We start from the raw sequence: 21390 nt of genomic DNA on the forward strand, positions 1-21390 counted from the left end.
GAAAGAAGAGAGCTTGCATTTTTTTAATATATCCATTAAAGATGACAAGAACAGCATGAGATCCTAGATGGAGACAAGCACATCCGACCATCATCTACAGCTCAAGAACAACTGCTACGACAGCTACCGGTCTACTACCACTCGCTACTAACTGTACTCATCATCAGCGCTAATCCTGAATCATTACATCATCAGATCCCGAAAGCCCACGCTCTGCGGTAGGATCTTTCTTGGGCTCCACCATTAACAAAGACCAGCAAGCTTCACTAGCGCCATGCATCCGCCATTAGCATTAGGGTTGGTTATTAATCAGACACGACCGATTAGCACTAAGTCTTTTGACTAGGAGGATTGCGGGGAGCCGCCGCTCGCCGTCGCTGTCGCCGGCTGGACGCGGAAGTAGTCGGCGGCGGAGGCGGCGCCGTTGATGTTGAAGTCAGCGTGGACGGGCGCGGGCGGCGGGGGAGGTGGTGCGGCGGGGGCGGCGGGGGCGGAAGGGTGGACGGCGGCGGCGTGGGGCGGAGGGAGGATCGGTGGTGCGGCGCCGGTGGCGGCGGCGGCCGAGGCGCTGCGGCGCGCGCTGTGGCCGCCGACGAAGTTGTGCTTGTTGTTGTGCATCCAGACCTTGAAGACGCCCTTGGTGACGCCGATCTCGCGGCAGCTCTCCTCGACCACCGCCTCGTCGCGCTTCTGCAGCCGCCACCCCAGCCGCTCCGACAGCGCCTGCATCCGCTGCTTCTGCTCCGGGCTGAACTTGGTGCGGAACCGCTTCCGCGCCGCCGCCGAAGCGGCGCCTGGCGCCGGCATCGGGCCCAGGGAGGCCGGCGGCCTCGGCACCACCGCGGGGATCGAGGCGCCCGGCGCGCCGGTGCTCAGCGCGAGGAGCATGTGCGGCGCCGGCTGGAGGTATCCCGGCGGCCCCATCGCCGGCGCCGGCAGCGGCGACAGCGGGCGATCCTCGTCGAAGTCCGACCCCTCGTCCGACTCGTCGGTCTCGTCGTCGTCGAAGGCGGCCGGCAGGCGGTCCTCCGGCGCCTCACGCATCACGTGCTGCAGCGCCGGAGCCGGCTGCGCGGGAGGAAGAGGCGGAGGCAGCGCGAGGAGGGGCGGCGAGGGCGGCGCCTCGGGGAGCCGGCGGTGGAAGTTACGGTGGCACCCGCAGGCGGCGCACCGAAGCGAGGCCGGGTCGGCGGGGTCGGCCTCCGGCGTCGGCATGAACTCGCCGCACCCGTCCAGGGCGTGCCCGCCCAGGCTCGCCGCGTGGTTCTTGAGACACTCCCGGTACACCCCCGCCTCGCCTGCGCCCCACGCCGCCGCCGCCGCCGCCGCGGGCCGCATCTTCTTGGCGACCGCCGCCGCACCCGCGGCGCCGTTCAGGAACATGGCCGGCCTGTACTTGACGTTCACCACCGCCTCCATCCCTTCCCTCCCTGCCTCTGGCCCAGGTCCACCACCGTTCTCGCTGCAGAGGACACCCCACCAGGCCACCAAGATTGCCGGGAACGCCTTGGCTGTTTAATTTTGCCCCTGGCCGGGAGGACGGGGACAAGGACGAGGACGGGGAGGAGAAAACTACAGGTGGGGAGGTGGAGAGAGGCGAGGGGATAAGAATGAAAAGAGCAGGCGAGCTGGGAGCGAGAGCGAGACTGCGAGAGAGTGAGTGAGAGAGGTGCGAGTGAAATAAATACACTGATAATTAATTAGCGTTTGCGTGACTATAAAAAACTTTGGAGGAAATCGAAAAGGAAGACGAGGAGGCGGGCATAGGCAATGCTATCAATTATTATCAACGCGCTCCATCAGTGGGGTGATGCAAGACGAGTGCGAGGGGGAGGGTACAAGTGTACAGTGGCGCAGGCCACGTTTTGAGCTGCGAGGCCATCGCTCATGGCGTAGTGGCAGCATCAGCAGGGCTAGCCGCCTGACGGAGGTAGGGATCAGGGCTATCAGGCGGCGTAGGCCTGGGTGGGAATCACGACGTCACATGAGGACGAGTCAGGAGAGTTGGAGAGGACGGGGGGGGGGGGGGGGGGGGGGGGGGGGGGGGGGGTAAGCACGCGCGTGTAGGACGAGAGGGGAGGGGGGAGCGGTTATGATGGCGGCCGCAGGATGCTCATCGGACGACGGAGGTGCGCCGGAGTAGTTGGGTGGACCCTGCGAGGCTGCGACGGCGGGGGATGTGATCGCGACGGGGGTGACATCGGACCGTTGGATCGTACTGCATGCGTTTATTTTTTCCCCTCCCGTTGCGAAAGGTCAAACAGGGTAGAACACCAAAGCCGTCAAAACACAAATCCGTTTACTGGCATACTCCTATCATAGCCCTGTAGAGATTTAAGAGGTGTATATGCGTGTCCCCCAATGTTGAATCGACGTCAAGTTGAGATCGGTGTATGCTCATCTTAAACTTGCCATCGTTAAGTTGATGTGGAATCAATGGCCGATCCTGGTCACTGAGAGGGGCTAGGAGAAAAGGCTAAATTTGTCATGGATTTTTCACCAGCTTTCCCATCGTGGTGTTGCCAAACTTGCGTAGAATTTGATGCGCACATAATACAACGTTGAAAACAAGCAAACCCTTGAGCGGTGAGTTTACAAAAAGTTCGAGAATGACGAACCCGGCATCGGCAGCCTGCACAGTAAAAACCAAAACAAAACTGTTGCGGCGTCTGCTGTTCGATTCAACGACGGATGGTCGGCCGGCCTGTCCCGCCGTAACTCGACGCCGGCCGCACACGCTCAACGAGCCGCAGTAAAAACCGAAAGCAGCCAAGGCACGGGAGTGCAGGACCTGCACACGGCGCACCAGCCAGCAGCATCAGCGCCAGTGCGTTACCCCGCGGGCCCGCCCGGGCCACCGAGAGGGTCCGAGGCCACCACACAACACAACAGCCGCAAAACGCTGCCGCCGCGCGCTACTTGCTGCCGCCGAAAGGCCGCCGAACCCACCACCACCACCACGAGGCCAGGGCCAGCGGCCCAGAACAGGGGAGCGCCGCGACGGAGGGGGTTCTGGTGGATCGGCCGAAGGTAAGGACCCCTGGACCAGGCTTGGAGTTTGGACCTGACGGCTTTGGGCCCGTGGCTGCCGGGACCCTTCGTTCCTTCGCAGGTTGTTGTGTCGTCAGAGTCGCGTGCGTGCCTGGCCCTTGTGCGAGGCACACGGACCGCCCGCCGCTGCGGCGGACATTCTCATGCAGTCGTGCCGGCTGCGGAGTCCCTCCGGCCTGCGGGGATGGATGGAGGCAGCCAGCAGCGATGGGGCCGTGCCCCGTGCGCGGGCGGGCGGGGCTCCTGCGTCCTGCCATCTCCGCGTCGCGGGCGGGCGGCGGCGCACGATGAACCACGCGGACTCACGCTCTTCAGGGGCTCACCGCTCACGGCTCTCTGCTCGTTCGGTCGGCCGGCCGTTCCCGGGGGAAAAATCTTAACGAAACTAAGCCCTTATTTACTTCCCTCCAAACTCCCAACTTTGACACTATGTAAAAAGAAGATTTTCCATCACATTAAACTTGCGGTACATGCATGGAGTACTAAATGTAGACGAAATTAAAAACTAATTGCACAGTTTTGTTGTACTTTACGAGACAAATCTTTTGAGCCTAATTAGTCAATATTTGGACAATAATTCACAAATACAAACGAAACGCTACAGTATCGCATTTATGGCAAAATACCAATTTTGCAACTCCCAACTTAGGAAGTAAACAAGGCTTGGGCCACTTTGGGAGGCTCCAGCACTATTCTTCGGTGGCTTCTGCTGGAGCTCTACCAAACTGCTAGGTGGAGAACGGCTCCAGCGGAAAAGTTCCTGAAAACTTGTTGACTGGAGCCATCGCAGGGAGAGGGAGCAACGCGCAGCGCAGGGGCATGGCGAATGGATAAGGAGATAGAACAGGGGAGGAAAGAGAAGGAGAGGAAGGAGGGAAGGAAAAGATATAGGAAGAAAAGAGAAAAGGAGAGAATAAAAAAAACTAGAACGAAAAAGTTAAAAATGTATTATAGGCATTTCACATTTTTATCAATTTGAAACTACTAAAAGGAGCTATTTTACCAAACGTTTTTCTAAACAGACTCCTAGCTAGGCTGCCGACCTTAACTCTCTTCCAAAGCAAATTATACTGGCTTAATCCGCTTCTGTCCTTGATACAAAGGCACTGGCGCTGCTTGCTACATTAAAATACATACAAGGGCTCTGCATAGTTTTTGCTCTTTTCTCTTTGCGCTAGACAGCATTCCATTTTCCTTAACAATTCTTTATCGTTTGATTTTGGCACCCATTTACCTCTCAAAGTGCGCGCAATCTCATCTTCATCTTACATTAGAAGAAGTGTCAGCCAGCAAATTGCTACTGCTATTGAGGTTCTCTTAAAAACAGTCCAAAATCATCAATCCGTGAACCTGATTTTCCTATAAAAGATCAATCCTATCTTTATGGATGCACATTAGGCCAAAGGTTAGATTACCTCCATTTTCTTGTTCCAAATGGAGCAGACTTGCAAATATCCTGATATCCCTCCGATGAGACTTTCTTCCAGTTTGTTCACAGCTCTCAGAAAATGCCAATCCAAAATAGGAAAATACATGATGAATCTAAGATTTTGAAAAGGAAAAAATGTTGATGTATAGCAGCACGTCATGTCATCAGCTTACCAACGCAAAACATTAGCAAGTCACAATTGTCCTTGTAGTGTACTTCCTCTGTTCCAAATTATAAGTTGTTTTGACTTTTTAAGATTCATAGATTTCATTATGCGCTTAGATATACCCTATGTCTAGATGCATAATAATATCTATGAATCTAGAAAAGCCAAAACGACCTGTAATTTGGGACGGGGGGAGTAGTATCAAATAAGACAGGCAGCTGGCCATGATGTTGGGATCAACTAAGGAGACAGCGGCTTTCCTAAAGGAGCAAATTCAACTCGGTTGTTTCCAGGCACAAGGTCAGAAGGACAGGAACTATTCAGGAGATTGTGGCTCCCTGCAGTAGAAATCAGATAGGTAACATAAATTGCCATTTCTGACTTTTTGGCCATTACAAACGTAACAAATGAAATTGAGGTGTACACAGGAGCAAGCCAAAAAAAAAGGAAGCTAAATTAGAAGCTAGTTTTGGCTCAATGTCCAACAAGGGAACATTGACCCTTCTTGTGTTAGAAATCTCTCACTAGTGAATGTGGGATAGCATATTAATAATGTATGTCATCTACAAATCGAGAAAGCGGAGCATGGCACACTCCAATAAGAAAAGCACATGTGCGAACAGTAGTATCCTCCATAAATTATCATGAAACCATATGGAGCACAAATAGGTACTAAACAGATAAAACCATTAGGGTTCAAAAATTAGCATAGATATGGTGTCATTCTACTTCTATAGCAAGCAATAATTTCTCGCCACTACAAATTTTAAAACACCAGGATGTTTCATGCAATCACCAATGAACAAGCACGAAAGAATGCCAGATTGTGAGAGAAGGCAAGGATGTGAAAAGGCAAACCAGTACCCCCTGCTTACATCATCTTCCATCCTAGCAACAAAGAACTAACTGAAACATAGAAAATTAGAAATAAAATAATATAGCAATGCATTAATTGACAAAATAATTGGAGCTAAATATTGGATTAGGCTGCCAAATTTGATGCAGGTTTCCAACTTACCTCAACACTCCATTTTTTTAATACTGCTCCTTGTTAACATTTCTATCACAACCTGAAAAGATATGAAAAAAATGGTGCCTGCTGCTGCAACCATATAAAGAGAGAAAAATAATAAGAATGCAAAATAATGAGCAGATAATAAATTGACCACAACTGCATGTCTAAATAATCTCATTTTTGTACATAACTGAAATAGGCAGTCTATGATATCGCGATCTTCCTCAAGTTGCAAGAATCGAATCTGTAGCATGCATGCAGTATTGACAAAACTGATTGCAAAGAACACATGGAAAAAATAGACTAAAAAATGAGATATAAGTGAAAAAAGAAAAAACATCACAGGATGCAGCCCATTTCAAAAGATATCAACTGGGATAAACAAAAGCTCATGTCCACAGGAGAAACAGAATCATGACTTCTCTACAGAATCATCACTCAACCATTTCTTCCAAAAGCAGCTCTTCTTCTTCTTCTTCTTCTTCTTCTTCTTCTTTTCTTCTTTGCTCAGCCTTTCTCCTCTCGTTATTCTTTCTTGTCTCCTCACCTATAGCATTAGCAATGGCAATGGGTAACCAAAATCCAGGCCTTTCAAGGAATTGGGCTCGGTGCAGAATCATCGCATCACGTTCTGTCACACCAATGCCCTCAAATGTCCACAAGGAAACAGTGGCAGTGCCTTTGAGGCCCAAGGAGTACCATCCAAGGCCAGAAACAGCGATGTCCATACTGTTGACATCCCAGCTCGCCCCAGACACCTCAATTTGTCTTTCTGTCCAGTGACCCAATTCATTGACTCGCTCTGGGCCAATTGGCGGCTACAGCAACAACACATGAATCAGTATGATACAAGGTCCGTAAATTTTTCTTTTCATAATTCTATGATAGATGGAAAACTCCAGTTACATATGCATTGGACACAGCACATAATACTCCCTCCATCCCAAATTGTAGGTCGTTTTGGCTTTTCTAGGTTCATAGATGTTTGTATGCATCTAAATATAGTGTATGTCTAGATGCATACAAACATCTATGAACCTAGAAAAGCCAAAACGACCTACAATTTGGGATGGAGGGAGTAGAATTTTTGTTTATTCAATTAACAGTAAGGCATGTACTATTTCTTTAATTACAAATACCAAGTAATGTGCAAGTGGTTTTCTGTTAAAGATGACTAATTGTCATTACAAGAGACCCCCCCAGTATGTTAGAACAGATTTACCTGAAGTCTGATGCCAAAATGTCGGTCTCGCAATTCATCAGCATTATCAGTCTTTCCAAGATGGAGGGGAACATTCGAAGATGCCCAAACAGTTATATAGATGGTCTGCGCTGATGATTTTAGCACATCCAGACGCGTTAAGCCTCCAATATGGACGGATTGTCCTACCTGCAACAGTTTACAGCCATAAAGAAAAAAAAAGACAACTCTAAATATCCACCATTAGAATCACTTTAAGGCTGATATTGTCTGTCAGGTTTTTAAAAGCTCCAAGGGTAAAGACTTGCACAAGGATATTCAGGGTATAAGGTCGGGATAGTTGAATTATCTGTGTTCAACTGTTTCATTTGTTAACTGGGAAACTAACATGAATAATGCCATCATCTTACAATTTTTTATTTGAAGGAAAGGAAATGCTAGGAGGGAGTGGGAATTCAGGTTTTTTCTCTTGGTCATATTATGATAGTGATATGCCTCTAGTAAAGGAACAAGAGCATGTGGCTTATTTCAAACATAATGATCACATCCATTAACAGATTGCACAAAACAGTCCTTTCCAGTTATTTCCAGGTATGGAACCTTGTAGATATGAAGTCCATAATTAAATAATTATACAGGTCAACTACCTTGATGAAAAAATAATAGAACATGTAATAAAGCCACTTACTTTCACCCTGAAGGACCGTGGCCGCAATTCTTTCCTTATTTCAATCATCTTTCGTTCCTCATTATTTAATCTCATTGCCATTATGTATGGATGCAACAAGCCAGGAGTGTCATACATTTTTGCCTTTGCAGGTAAAACACCTGTTACCCTCAGTATGCCTAATGTTGTTCCTGGGACAGCAGCTTCAGTCAATCTTGTGATTTTAACACCTTGTTTCTTTGCAACTGCATTTATCAGCGTAGATTTCCCAGCATTCTGTGCACCAATCACCCAAACGTTGCTACGAGGTCCTGCTGATTCCTTTATGTATGAAATTAGGTTTCTAACAGCCAAATCTCTGTGGACGCTGATCAAGAAAACAGCATCTAGCTTTGGTGCTCCAAAAGCCTTAGCACGGCCACGAACCCACCTATCGAACCGCACTCCCATTTGCTGCCATGGAAGCAAATCTACCTTTGTACCAACAAGAACAAGCCTTGGTGTTTCACTCACCTTAGAATTTCTCCTTCCTTCAAGTGCCTTGAACAATGACTTGGCAGCTCGCTTCGGAAATGACCCATCAAAGTCTGCACAATCCACCACCATGACGATAACCGGGGCGCTAGTCGACCTCTTCATCAACCGAGACGAAATGAACCGATCAAAATCAAAGTCCGGGATCAAGTTCTCGGCCTTGTCATTCTTCACAAGCCCATAATTTCTCAGCGAGTGGCATCGGGCGCAGACCACGGCCAGGTCCTCCTCAGTCTCAGCTCTCTTGGCCTCCCTCTCCCGGCGCTTCCTTTCAGACTTGGACAGCTTCTCTTTCTTCAGCCTCTGGATTGTCTCCTCAGTGATGTTCCCATACCCGACACCAGGTGGGGTGAAACCGTCCAGTTCTTTCCTCCATTTCTCATCCTCGTCTTCTTCCATCTCCTCCCAATCAGAGTCCCAATCACTGGCAAAACCATCAATATCAGCGCCAGCCTTCACTGCTGACTCATCCTCTTCATCCTCCTCAATTTCTTCAAGAAACTCATCAATATCGCTGTCCAGGCCCTCCAATTCATCATCTGATTCTGACATCAATACGTCCTCCGCCACCCCAGCCTCCTCATCTTCAAGAAACGCAACCGTATCGGCGGTAAGAAGCACTTTTTCACTTTCTCCCATCTCATCCTGGGAGCTGCGGGAGGGGTTCTTGAAGAAGCCGGGGAGGTTAGGATCCGCATCCTGCATGAAGACCCCGCATCCAGGACATACAGGCCGGCCGACGGCGGCGTCCTCGCCATCACTGCCCTCACTGATCACCGGGGCCAGCGGCCTGCCGCGCCTGCTGGTGGATACAGCAGAGCAAGAAAGGCGGCGTCTCTGAGGCAAGAATGGCGGGGGGAGGAAGGGGAGGAGGCAGGGAGGTGGAGCTCGGGGGGAGAGGATGCGGAAGGGAAGGCGAGCCGCCGCCAGGGCGGGGATTGGGAGGGGTTTAGCCATTCGGGAGGTGCAGTGGCGAAGAGGATAAGAGTGTTCCGTCTAATTTCTTTCTTGACCGTTTTTCCTTTTTTTTCCCCCCTGTGTGCCGGAAAGTCTTCTAGGAGTAATCTTGATTCTTCAATCCTTCGGATCCTGGAAAAAAACATGACAACTAGATAAAGTTGCCACAGAAGTTGCCTGCGCACCTGTGAATGCTTACTTCAAACTTTACTATCTAAGGGAGGTGTTTGGAAGTGAGGGACTAAACTTTAACCCTATCACATCGGATGTTCGGATGCTAATTAGGAGGACTAAACATGAGCTAATTATAAAACTAATAGCAGAACCCCTAAGCTAAATCATGAGACAAATCTATTAAGTCTAATTAATCCATCATTAGCGAATGGTTACTGTAACACCACATTATCAAATCATGAACTAATTAGGTTTAATAGATTCATCTTGAATTTAGCTTAGAGGTTGTGCAATTAGTTTTATAATTAGCCTATATTTACTACTCTAATTAGTGTTCAAATATCCGATGTGACAGGGGCTAAACTTTAGCCCCTATCTTCCAAACACCATCTAAATATAGTTGTAATAGTCCTAAAATAGTGTTCGATAAACTAGTATGAAGCACCAACAATAAGCTCTTCCATGCAGCACAGATACGGATATTGCATATCGGTATTGTCAAATCGGGTTTATCGTTTTGCATTTTCCTAAAAAAAAAACTAATGCACAACGGACACTTTCAGAATCTGAACTAAGCATTTTGATAACAAGCGACTAAGCTTGCCCAAAACAAGCGTCCCTTTAAAAGGGCTGACTTCTTCACCTTTCTCCTTTTGTCACCAACATATTTTGAACGGGCTAAAAAAAATTTAGCTGTTGACGCTCATCATTGACACACTTTTAGGATCATTTTAAGTGGTGTTTTCATACATATTCTTATACTAACCCATCACTTGGAACCTGAAATAATCCTGTTTTCACACATGCATTGTATTTTGGAGGATATTTTGTTTTTCCAGAAAATTAGACCTAAAAGCATATTTTTGAATAAAGCACTGAACAAGCAACGAACGTGTCAAAGATAAAGGCCAGTGGGCTCAGAAAGAGCCCAAGCTGATCGGCCTAGTGAAGCCCAAGCCATTGGGCTGATCAGCTAGGGGTCTTCCGGCCCTCTCCGACGCTCATTTTTTGCAATCACTCCTCTACGATTACTTAAGAGCTACGATTGTGAAGATATGGCAAGTATCACTTCGGGATCAAAGAGGCATCAAAGAAGATCGAGCGGAGATTTGGAACGTTATCAAAGATCAATCTCAACCCGAAACTATCGACGTACCAGGCTCACATGCATACAAAAATAAGCTTGCAAAACATCAGAGGAGACTTGGCGACGAAGTTGGGCACGAGGGGATAAAAGGAAGAGTCAGGCCGATCGACCTGGGGCTTTCCTTACTCCCCTCACCTTCCTATTTCAGCCACGCATCTTCCAGACTATAAGTATGCCCAAAATTCATCGGCACACGAGATCAATCCACCAGAAGTTGACGAATAGAGGGACACACACTAGAGGGAGCTGAGGGCCGCTGCAAGTGTTCGAGGTTGTCTAGGAGATGGCTTAGGCTAGACCCTAGCCGCTATGGTCGTCACTACGTAGCGAAGCCATGGTGGAGTTCTGGAGCCGAGCCTTGTGATCATCAAGGCTTATGTACACAAGATGGTGATATCAATCTCATCTTGTGCTTACTTTGATCTACTATGATGCATGCTTATTCTTATATGTTTAGCTAGCATATTTTCTTAGTAGGAATAGATGTAATCGTGGTGATTAATCTATATCTTGCGGATACATCTTAGTAGTGCGTAGAAAGTTGGTGTAATTACCCTTGCATGGTGGGAGTGAAAAGTCCGAACGATTGTGTAATGTTGAGTAGGATTGATGGTGAGTATTATAGGAGTCGTTTGAGGTAAAGTTTTAGGAAACCGGAGGCGTTAACACACACCTTGCAATGGTGATCACAAGAAAGTAGGCCGCTTATGAGCCACCTTTATGAGAGATGACTCTTTATCAAGGTGCTACATAGATTGGTTACCACTTGCTATCTTTTGTTGTGTTACCTCATATATATATATATATATATATATATATATATATATATATATATATATATATATATATGTGTGTGTGTGTGTGTGTGTGTGTGTGTGTGTGTGTGTGTGTGTGTGTGTATGTATGTATGTATGTATGTATGTATGTATATATGCGATTTGTTTACCCTATCTATAATACTTATCTCACGATTGGGTTTACCTTATATGCAATTCATACTTTACGATAGGATTAGATCCATTTAGCTAGATAGAGAACCCTAGCCAGTTTGTTGCCGATCCACGAATTGATAAACCTTGGATGGAATACTCTAAGGGAAAAGGTTCGATGATCCGTGCACTTGCGGTTCACAACTTGGCATGTTAACTATCGTCAACACTGGCATTAATGTGTTACATCTTCCTTACACAACTTAGACAGCTTGCAATTCATCCTCGCAACAAATACGCCTCCTATTTAGATAACATGTGACAATCCTGATGAAAATGTCAAAACACCCCAAGAAGCATCTTCTAGGAAAAGAAAGAAAACATTTGCCACTAAAGTGATATTAGTGGAGGATGACAAAGTCAAAAGGAGTGAAAGACTCAAAGATCTAGCCAGAGGCTTTAAGAAACAAACTTGCACAAGAAAAATTGCCTTGCTTGCTCAGTCATAAAAAATCTAGGTGCCACGTTTTGCCAAATGGATGCTAAAGAGCTATGAGATGATGCACTAAATGCCCAGAAGAGAACCACCAAGAAGGTTGTCAAGAAAAGTACCAAGCCTCAGGACAATGAACCTGCTACATCCACATAGTCCATTGAAGGGACAAATGCAAGCAAGACAAAGAAGCCCAGATAGTGTGGTGAGCCAAACGGAAGGCAATCAATTGACAAGACCGAAGCTTCTATGAAGTGATGGCTACAGTTTCATCATTTGTTATAGTTTGTTTAATGGATCGGAACTACTTGTCTTCCTTATTACAGCTTTTAGCTGTCTTCCCTGTGAAACTCTTATGAGGATTTTGGATTTTATCTTTCTTTGAATCCCTTAGAGCAGTGGGGGTAATGGTTGCTTTTAAACAGCAGTTGCAGAACTATATATTATCAAACATCTTATGGATGTGTTACATATTGAGTGTCTCAGTATGCCTGCTTATTAATCACATCAATGAATAATATCAGACAATATCGATCCTGGAAAGTCCTCTCATGGAATGTGAGAGGCAGCAACTGTGATAAGAAATGGAACTCCATTAGATATAAAATTTGTGAAGCATCTTGTGACATTGTCTGTTTGCAAGAGACTAAGCGAGCTCACTTTGATGAACAATCAATTAAACAATTATGTCCCCACTATCTAAATAAACTTGTTTTCCTGCCATTAGGGGCTTCAGGGGGATCAATTATAATTTGGAATGGAGCAAAATTTGATGGAGAATTAGTGTTTGAAAATAAATATGCTCACTCAGTTCTTTTCACCTCCCTCCACTATGGTGATTCATGGATTCTCACAAATGTATATGCTCCATGCACCGATGAAGGCCGAGTCCTCTTCATAGACAGGTTCAAACGAATTGCTATGCCGGATGATGTTGATTGGCTTATTCTGGGTGATTTCAATTTGATAAGAAAATTAGAAGACAGAAACAAGCTAGAAGCAAATGTGAACAATATCCTAATATTTAATGAGGCCATTGGTGCTCTTGGTTTGGTGGAAATTCCTTTAAAAGGTAGACAATTCACCTGGTCAAACAAATAAGAATCACAACTTCTTGAAAGATTAGACTAGTTCTTTACATCAGTTTCATGGACAAACAGCTACCCGATAACTTTAGCCCACTCTCTCCCCATGGAAACCTCTGATCATGTACCCTGCATTGTAACCGTGAATACAGAAATCCTTAAAGCTAGAATTTTTTGCTTTGAGAATTATTGGATGGAACATGAGCAATTCCTGGCAGTAGTCCAACATGGCTGGAATGTTCCTATTTATGAAACAGATGTAGCAAAAATTCTAACAGCAAAAGTCAAAAACCTAAGGAGAGTTCTCAAAGCTTAGAGGACTACAATATCTAGCTTGGCAGAATCAATTGCAAAATTAAAGCCTCTCATTGAATTCTTTGACATCCTAGAGGAGCACAAAGATTTGGTTGTCCATGAATGGAACTTCAGAGAGTCATTGAACAATAAGCTAATCTCACTTTTACATCAGCAGAAGATCTATTGGAAACAAAAAGGAACAATTAAGAGAGTCAAATTTGGTGATGGTAATACCAGGTTCTTTCATGCTAATGCAACAATCAAATTTAGAAAGAATGAAATTACAACTCTAGTAGATGCAAAATGAAAATCAGCACTCTGATCATAATAGCAAGGCAAATCTTTTATGGGAAGCATACAAGGATAGGCTTGGCAAATCTAAATTCTCACACATTAATTTTCCATTAGATGATCTTCTACACATGTATTCAGACCTCTTATTCCTAGAAGAGCCTTTCAATAAAGAAGAGATTGACAATATGATCAAAGAGGTCCCCTCTGATAAATCACCAGGTCCTAATGGTTTCAATATAGATTTCTTGAAAAAATGTTGACCCATTATTTGTCAAGATTTCTATAATCTAATTATAGTTTTTATCGTGGAAAATTGTGCATTCAGAGCATTAATGGATCATATGTAACTCTGATCCCCAAGAAGAAAAATTCTTCCTCTATCTCAGATTTCAGACCTATATCTTTATTAAACTGCTCTGTCAAACTGATCACAATGCTCCTTGCAAATAGGTTACAGTTCAAAATAAGGGACCTCATTCATGCAAATCAATATAGCTTCATTAAATCAAGAAACATACAAGACTGCTTAGATTGGTCATTTGAATACCTCCATCTATGTCATCAATAAAAAAAGGAGCTTATAATTCTAAAACTAGACTTTGAGAAGGCCTTTGATAAAGTGGAACATATATAATGAAACACAAAGGATTTGGACAAAAATGGATTTCATGGATGGAAATGATCTTCAGTTTAGGGACATCCTCAATTTCTCTAAATGGAGTACCTGGAAAAGTGTTTCACTGTAGAAGAGGAGTAAGACAGGGAGATCCCCTATCACCCCTTCTTTTTGTACTTGCTGCTGATTTTCTGCAGACTTTACTAAATAAGGCAAAAAGTGATGGTTTGCTACCTCTACCTCTTCCTATGGGGGTTAGAAATGACTTCCCAATAATTCAATATGCTGATGACACACTTATTGTGATGGAAAGCAATGGTGCCTAGTTGCAACAGCTTAAAGATACTTGAAAATTTTGCTATATCCTCAGGATTGAAAGTTAACTTCAGCAAGTCAATGATAGTTCCAATCAATACTCCAAAAGAAACAATGATACCACTAGCAAATATTCTAGGTTGTGTGGTTGGAACTCTGCTACTCACATACCTAGACATTCCATTGGGAAACACCAAGCCTTCAGTAAAGGAGTTCATGCCTATAGTCAAAAAGTGTGTGAGCAGACTGCTTATCACATCAAATTCACTTTATCAGGGAGGAAAGCTAACCTTGGTGAATTATGTAATATCCTCCTTCCTAACTTTTCTAATGTGTTCCATGAAACTCCACAAAACTGTATTGAAGTAACTTGATAAATACAGAAAGCATCTTCTCGGAGAGGATTAGATTTAAATGCCAAGAAACCCCCAAAAGCTGCATGGACAATGGTTTGCATGCCAAAGGAAGGTGGATTGGGAATAATTGATCTTAAAGTGCAAAATGAAGCCCTACTTCTGAACAACTTGCACAAATTCTTAAATTATGAAGATCTGCCTTGGATTCACTTAATATGGGATAATTATTATAGCAATGGTCAGTTGCCGGGGAAAACTAAGAAAGGATCATTTTGGTGGAGAGGTATCATAAAGGTACGAGACCAATGTAAAGGAATAGCAATTCCTAGTCTCGGAAATGGCAGAACAATCTCACTGTGGGAGGATCTCTAGTGTGGCACAATCCCTAACTCTTTTTTCCAGAGCTCCACTCTTTTGCAAAGAACAAAGGCATCACTCTGCATAAGGCAACAACTGTACCTAACTTCTACTCTCTCTTTCATCTGCCTCTTTCTACTGAAGCCTTCAATCAATATAACAGATTACAGAACACCATTCATCAAGTGTTTAATGCCAATTTAGAAGATAATTGGGCATACATATGGGGAATGGCTTATATATTTCGAGTAAGGCATACATAACAATGAAAGGTCATATGCCAATCCGCCAAACATATAAATGGCTATGGAAATGCAGTTGTCAGCTAAAACATAAAGTCTTTTTCAGGCTTTTGCTGAAGGACAGGCTAAATACAAGAGAATTACTTAAGAGAAAATCAATGCAACTACCATGCTACACATGTGTTCTATGTCAGATAACATAGAGGAAATTGTCTTGCATCTCTTTCTATATTGTCCATTCTCCAAGCAGTGTTGGAATTTGATTGGCCTACAGGTGGATGACACTATGTCCAGATATCAAACTCTGGAATTCTTCAAGATCCGTATAGCACAGCCTTTATTCGTATAGCACAGCCTTTATTCATAGAGGTGATAGTCATCATGTCCTGGAGCATATGGATAACAAGAAATGACTTAATCTTTGAGGATGAAGCAGCAACAATACAAAGGTGTAAAGAAATTTTCAAAGATGAAGAAATGACTTAATCTTTGAGGATGAAGTAGCAACAATACAAAGGTATAAAGAAAATTTTAAAGAGGAATTCTCCAAAGTTATTTTCAAGATAAAGGCAAAATATCATCCGGGGATCGTTTCATGGCTTCAGTCTCTTTTGTAATTTTCCTTTTTTCTATCCTTTTTCTTTATCTTTTTTTGTCTCCGTTGTAAAACCTTTCGTTTGTTTTTAATAGAGTAAAATGCACCATAGGTTCCCGAACTTGTCTCGCTGTGTCAACCAGGTCCCTAAACTTCTAAAATGCATTTTTGGGTCCCTAAACTATCTAAAGGGTCCATCTAGGTCCGAAACGTGCCATGTGAGCTTCCAATGCTGACGTGGCATGCCACCATGGTGCCATGCTATCAAATATATGCAAAATCCCCCCTAATTCCTATCATTATTCAGTCCAAGTCCTCTCTTTATCTTCCTCTGCTCCGCTCCCTCTTCAGTGGGATCAGCGACGCCCCAAACTCCCCAAGCAATGTGGTTCCACTTCTAATTGAAGAATACATCCTCGTCGCTATCCTCCATTTCCTAGCATGACGGTGAGCTCGGTGGATACAAGAAAGCTTGAACCCCATGATAGAATAATTGATGTTTGCAACTTTAGACGAGGCCGCGACGACCTCAACCCCACCAATGTCGTCCTCCCACACATCCTACCTACTCCGCTGATAGGTTGCGCCGGCGCGCATCCTGACCGCGTCATTTGCTCGACATCGCCGCTCGGCAGCAGTGCCATCCGCTTCTCGCCGTTACTTCTCGTGGCCTGCACCGCTCACGTGCTCGTGCGGCTCGCTGACCGCACCTCCCGGCCGTGTCGCTCGGCCGCCGTCGCATCTTGGGGCTCGCCGGACGCGCAGCTGCCGCGCATCCCGGCCGCGTTCGCTCACTCGCCCGTCGCTCGCCTCCTACAGTGCTCGCCCGCTCGCGCGGCTCGTCGACCGCATCTCCCAGCCAGCAGGCCGTGTCGCTTGGCTGCCATCGCATCTTGCGGCTCACCGGCCACGTTTCTCGCTAGCGGCCTCCTGTCTGAGCCACCTATCCGCGCTGTCCGCTCACCGGCCCTGCATCTCGGCTGCATTCGCCCACAGTCGCAACTTGCGGAACGCGCCGCCCTCTTGAGTCGCCTGCCTGTGCCATCCGCTTGCTAGTGTGGACCTCAGCGGAGAGGTCCAGGACCGCAGAGGCAAGCTCGCCTTAGCACTCCAGAGGCACCCTGAGCTCTACATGAGTACACGGTGCTTCTGCAGCTTCGCGGTGGAGGCCCCGCTGGCTGGCCGTCCGCCGCGCGGTTGCAGCCGCTGGACGCCATGGAGGAACAAAGAGTAGGAGGAGATCCAATAATGGTGAATGGGGTTGATGTGGACCCCTAAGGGTTTTTTATATGTTCGCCAGCATGGCGCTAAAGTGGCATGCCACGTTGTCGTTGGAAGCTTGCGTGGTATGTTTTAGACTTGGATGGACTCGTGTAAATAATTTAGGCACCCAAAAATGCATTTTAGAAGTTTATGGACCCAATTAACACAACAAGATAAGTTTGGGGACCGGTAGTGCGTTTTACTCTTTTTAATATATAACCAATAGGAGGAGTACCTCCTATTTCATAAAAAATAGAAAATAAGGTATATTAAAATTCTGAAAGTAACAGCAGCCTGGTATTTTGCCAACACTTGCATTTGCGCTGCTTTGCTCATCTTCTCGGTATTTCTATTTCTTCAACACTAACATTCAAGCGTGCCAAGCAATCAAGCATTTCCATCCAATTCTCAAATTCGAAACTTGCAAAATCCAAATAGGAATGCAATCACCTTTGCCTCGAGGCTTTCAGGCTTGGCAGAGATCAGTATGTCAGTGATCCTATTCGTTTCCCCTTCCACTTCCAGTTCCAGCCGGCAGCCGAACGCAAAATAATAAAAGCGCTTGAGCGTGCGGGCGCCGACAAACAGGCGCCGTGCGCCGCCGGCAGCGGCTGCCTGCCTGCTCGAGCTCGGGCCTGCGGGAGCGCTTGGTACATGAATGGTCAGAATGGGATGGAAGAAACCAATCAAGAAGAGTAGAGTCATTATCAAAAAAGAAGAGTAGAGTGAGAACAGGAAAGGGGAGCAACTCACCGGAGGTCGCCGGCGAGTGGGAGATTCGTTGGGCTGGCCACGCCCACGCGTCGCGGACAGAAGTCGCTTGTGCGTGCTGCGTCGAGCGACGCGGTCTTGGCTGGCTGCGGCTCGTCGCCGGCGGTCGGCGGGGCTCGTTCGTTCGAGCAGGCGGGCGGCGGTGCGACGCCGTACTGCGTGTCGAGGCCTCGGGGACGAGGCTGGGTAACAACGGTGGAGATAGGGCCGTTGGGGTTATCATGGGCTGGGCTGTATGCGGGATATAGCCTGGATACGTGTTTGGCCCGCGTTGGGGTTATATGTACCACAATGTGGTGGGCTCATCGGCACGTTCACCGCCAGCCCAAGTAAAGATGACGGCTTCGTGTAGAGTGTTTCGTGCATCACCTAATTTTCTCCACCAATTCCGTCGATCAAAGCCACCGCCTACCACGCTTGCTCAATCATGGAGTCACGCCCATGCCCCCACTGCCTTCTGCTGCCACGCTACTCCTAACTCCCACCCAACCAGCAGTCACACACATCCTGCAATCACGCCATGTTAAGATACGCGAACTCCAACTAGATCGACTTAACTAACTGATACGATGTGTGCAACACACGTCAGGTACCGGGAGCTTTGATCCAGCCACCTTTGACCATCGACAAATCGACTGGGCTCTGGCCCGATTCTTCTGTCGCGTGCATGCGGCTGACATCTTCGAAGGAGACATCATGCAAACAGAGCCACGAACGCATAGCCATATGGGCCATCGTCCTAGGATCAGCATGCACCGGACGCAGAGCCCGACTGGCGGAGGATCGGAGGCGCCTTATGATCTTCGAATCTCACCAGTCTTGGACCACGGATCTTGAGGATGCGGCCGAGAGGTGACCGGTGAATCGAAACTCTCGCGTGCTGTTCGATGCATGGTGTTGGAGAGGAAGATGCAGCCACCATTGCCGCCGCCCGAGCACCGGAGAGCCCTCCGGTTCGTGGTCTTCCTGGCCGTCTCCCTCCTGGCCTTCTCCTGCTGGGCTCTCGTCAATTCCAGGATCAACGACGCCATTCCCGACTCCGCCGTCCTGGTGCGCGACGCCGACGACAAGACGGCGCCCGCGCTCACCGGCGACGACCCGGCGGCGGCCGTCCCGGTGGGCGGCGCCGCGACGGCGCGCGCGGCGAATCTGAGCGATCCGGTGATCCGGGTGCCGCCGCTGGTACGAGGAGGAGGAGGGGAAGGGGAGCAACGGATCAGCGAGAGGTGCGACGCGGACCTCGCGGCGCTCCGGGTGTACGTGTACGACCTGCCGGCGGAGTTCCACTTCGGCATGCTGGGGTGGGACGGCGGCAAGGGGAGGTTGGCGGCGGCGTGGCCCGACGTCGGTGACGCCCGCGCCGCGCCGCACTACCCCGGCGGGCTCAACCTGCAGCACAGCGTGGCGTACTGGCTCTTGCTGGACATCCTGTCCTCCTCCACCCCGCCGCCCGGCAGGCCCTGCGTCGCCGTCAGGGTGGCGAACGCGAGCCTCGCCGACGTCTTCTTCGTGCCCTTCTTCGCGTCGCTGAGCTACAACCGCCACTCGAAGCTCCGGCGCGGGGAGAAGGTGAGCCGGAACCGGGCCCTGCAGGCCGAGCTGGTGAAGTACCTGTCGCGGAAGGAGGAATGGAGGCGGTGGGGCGGCCGGGACCACCTCATCGTGCCGCACCACCCCAACAGCATGATGGAGGCCCGGAAGCGGCTCAGCGCCGCCATGTTCGTGCTCTCCGACTTCGGGAGGTACTCGCCGGACGTCGCCAACCTCAAGAAGGACGTCATCGCGCCGTACAAGCACGTCGTCCGCTCCCTCGCCGACGACGAGTCGCCGGCGTTCGACCAGCGCCCCGTCCTCGCATATTTCCAAGGCGCCATCCACAGGAAAGCTGTAAGCAATTCAATCGCTCTGTCCTCACGACTACAAGATCGAGTTGCCGGAAGAAGCTTTTGAGCAAATTGGTGGCGTTTTTCAGGGCGGCAAGGTTCGGCAGAAGCTGTACCAGCTGCTCAAGGACGAGCGCGACGTGCACTTCACGTACGGCAGTGTCCGGCGGGACGGCATCCGGCGCGCCACGGCGGGGATGTCAACGTCCAAGTTCTGCCTCAACATCGCGGGCGACACGCCGTCGTCGAACCGGCTCTTCGACGCCATCGCGAGCCACTGCGTCCCGGTCATCGTCAGCGACGACATCGAGCTGCCGTTCGAGGACGTGCTGGACTACTCGGAGTTCTGCGTGTTCGTGCGCGCCGCCGACGCCGCCAGGAAGGGGTTCCTGCTGCGCCTGCTCCGGGGCATCTCCCGCGAAGAGTGGACCAGGATGTGGGGGAGGCTCAAGGAGGTGGCGCAGCACTTCGAGTACCAGTACCCGTCGCGGCCGGGCGACGCCGTGCAGATGATCTGGGGCGCGGTGGCGAGGAAGATGCACTCCGTGAAGCTGCAGCTGCACAAGCGCGGGAGGTATCAGAGAACGGGTTCGGAATCATGAAGTTCTTAACGTGAATGGAGATGGTTCCGAGCTGGATTGCAGACTGAACCTGAAGCAGCAAGTTGCAACAACTGGTTAGAAGGTAAATTTCGGGTGAATAATTGTCAATTTTGTGATTTCTATTAGCGAGAAAGAAACACTACTACTAGTGGCTTGAGATTTTGGGAGCATATGCTGTGAGTTTAACAGAAGACACCAAATACGCTTCGTAAATAGATGTGGTAATACAATTGAAAAAGCAACATTTTTTTTGTCGACTGCTGCTCGGGTTGACTGAATTGCAGCAGCCGATTAAGAAGAAATGGTGCTTTTGCAAATTACTTGACTGAACAGGAACATATGTAGCAGGATTTGAAGATGTTCTTGTTCAGTTGAATTGTACAAAGACAGTAGTGCAAGGCCTTCATTTTGAGAATCCTCCAAATATTGGAAGTTCCGTGTGAAGAATAAAAACGTTCACGACATTATCCTACGAAACAACATTGTGTTAGTTCTGAGCTCATGCTATAGGGAATCGTATAGAGGCATGATCTGTGTGCACGAATACTGGAACACGATCTGTGTGCGCGAATACTGGAATACGTTATGCGGCTGTCAGCCTCAGCCCTCTCGCATACACGTGGAGAAGAAGATGACAGCTGATGTCGAGGGCACCAGAGACAGAGCTCAAAGCCTGAAACAGAGAGGCTTGATTGAGTTGGCGCCGCTCGATCGGAGCTGTTTGTGGATCGTGTTATACTAGCCGTGTTGCATGTTTTCTAGCATTTGCGTTGTTTTTCTAGCATCCCAAGAGATAAAATGAACAGTGCGTGCTGTTATAGTTTCGAGCTTCTACAGTGAGCCTTGTTTTCTTTTTCGGTTTTCCAGCCAACAATTTTGAACTCTCTTCTTCTCAACTAATATAAGACAGGCAGATTCCCGGTCGTCTAAAAAGTACTCCCTTGGTTTTTA

General features: G+C 47.8%; 3 protein-coding genes across 3 annotated transcripts; 1 reads left to right on the forward strand and 2 right to left on the reverse strand.

Moving 5' to 3' along the window:
• On the reverse strand, nucleotides 1-1987 carry LOC117859863 (zinc-finger homeodomain protein 10). Its single transcript, XM_034743043.2, has one exon. It carries the CDS (start codon nucleotides 1417-1419, stop codon nucleotides 343-345), a length of 1077 nt encoding a protein of 358 aa, XP_034598934.1. The 5' UTR covers nucleotides 1420-1987; the 3' UTR covers nucleotides 1-342.
• A 3964-nt stretch (nucleotides 1988-5951) lies between these two features.
• LOC117861124 (GTP-binding protein BRASSINAZOLE INSENSITIVE PALE GREEN 2, chloroplastic) lies at nucleotides 5952-9084 on the reverse strand. Its single transcript, XM_034744624.2, has 3 exons — nucleotides 7551-9084; nucleotides 6884-7051; nucleotides 5952-6479 (listed from the first exon to the last, which is right to left on the reverse strand). The coding sequence occupies exons 1-3, from the start codon at nucleotides 9018-9020 to the stop codon at nucleotides 6096-6098; spliced, it is 2022 nt and encodes a 673-aa protein (XP_034600515.1). The 5' UTR covers nucleotides 9021-9084; the 3' UTR covers nucleotides 5952-6095.
• A 9218-nt stretch (nucleotides 9085-18302) lies between these two features.
• On the forward strand, nucleotides 18303-20829 carry LOC117861565 (probable arabinosyltransferase ARAD1). The gene is made up of 2 exons (XM_034745136.2): nucleotides 18303-19841; nucleotides 19927-20829. Exons 1-2 carry the CDS (start codon nucleotides 18846-18848, stop codon nucleotides 20437-20439), a joined length of 1509 nt encoding a protein of 502 aa, XP_034601027.1. The 5' UTR covers nucleotides 18303-18845; the 3' UTR covers nucleotides 20440-20829.
• The last annotated feature ends 561 nt before the right edge of the window (nucleotides 20830-21390 follow it).

The sequence above is a fragment of the Setaria viridis genome, chromosome 6 (genome assembly GCF_005286985.2).
Source record: "Setaria viridis chromosome 6, Setaria_viridis_v4.0, whole genome shotgun sequence".
NCBI classification, from domain to species: domain Eukaryota; kingdom Viridiplantae; phylum Streptophyta; class Magnoliopsida; order Poales; family Poaceae; genus Setaria; species Setaria viridis.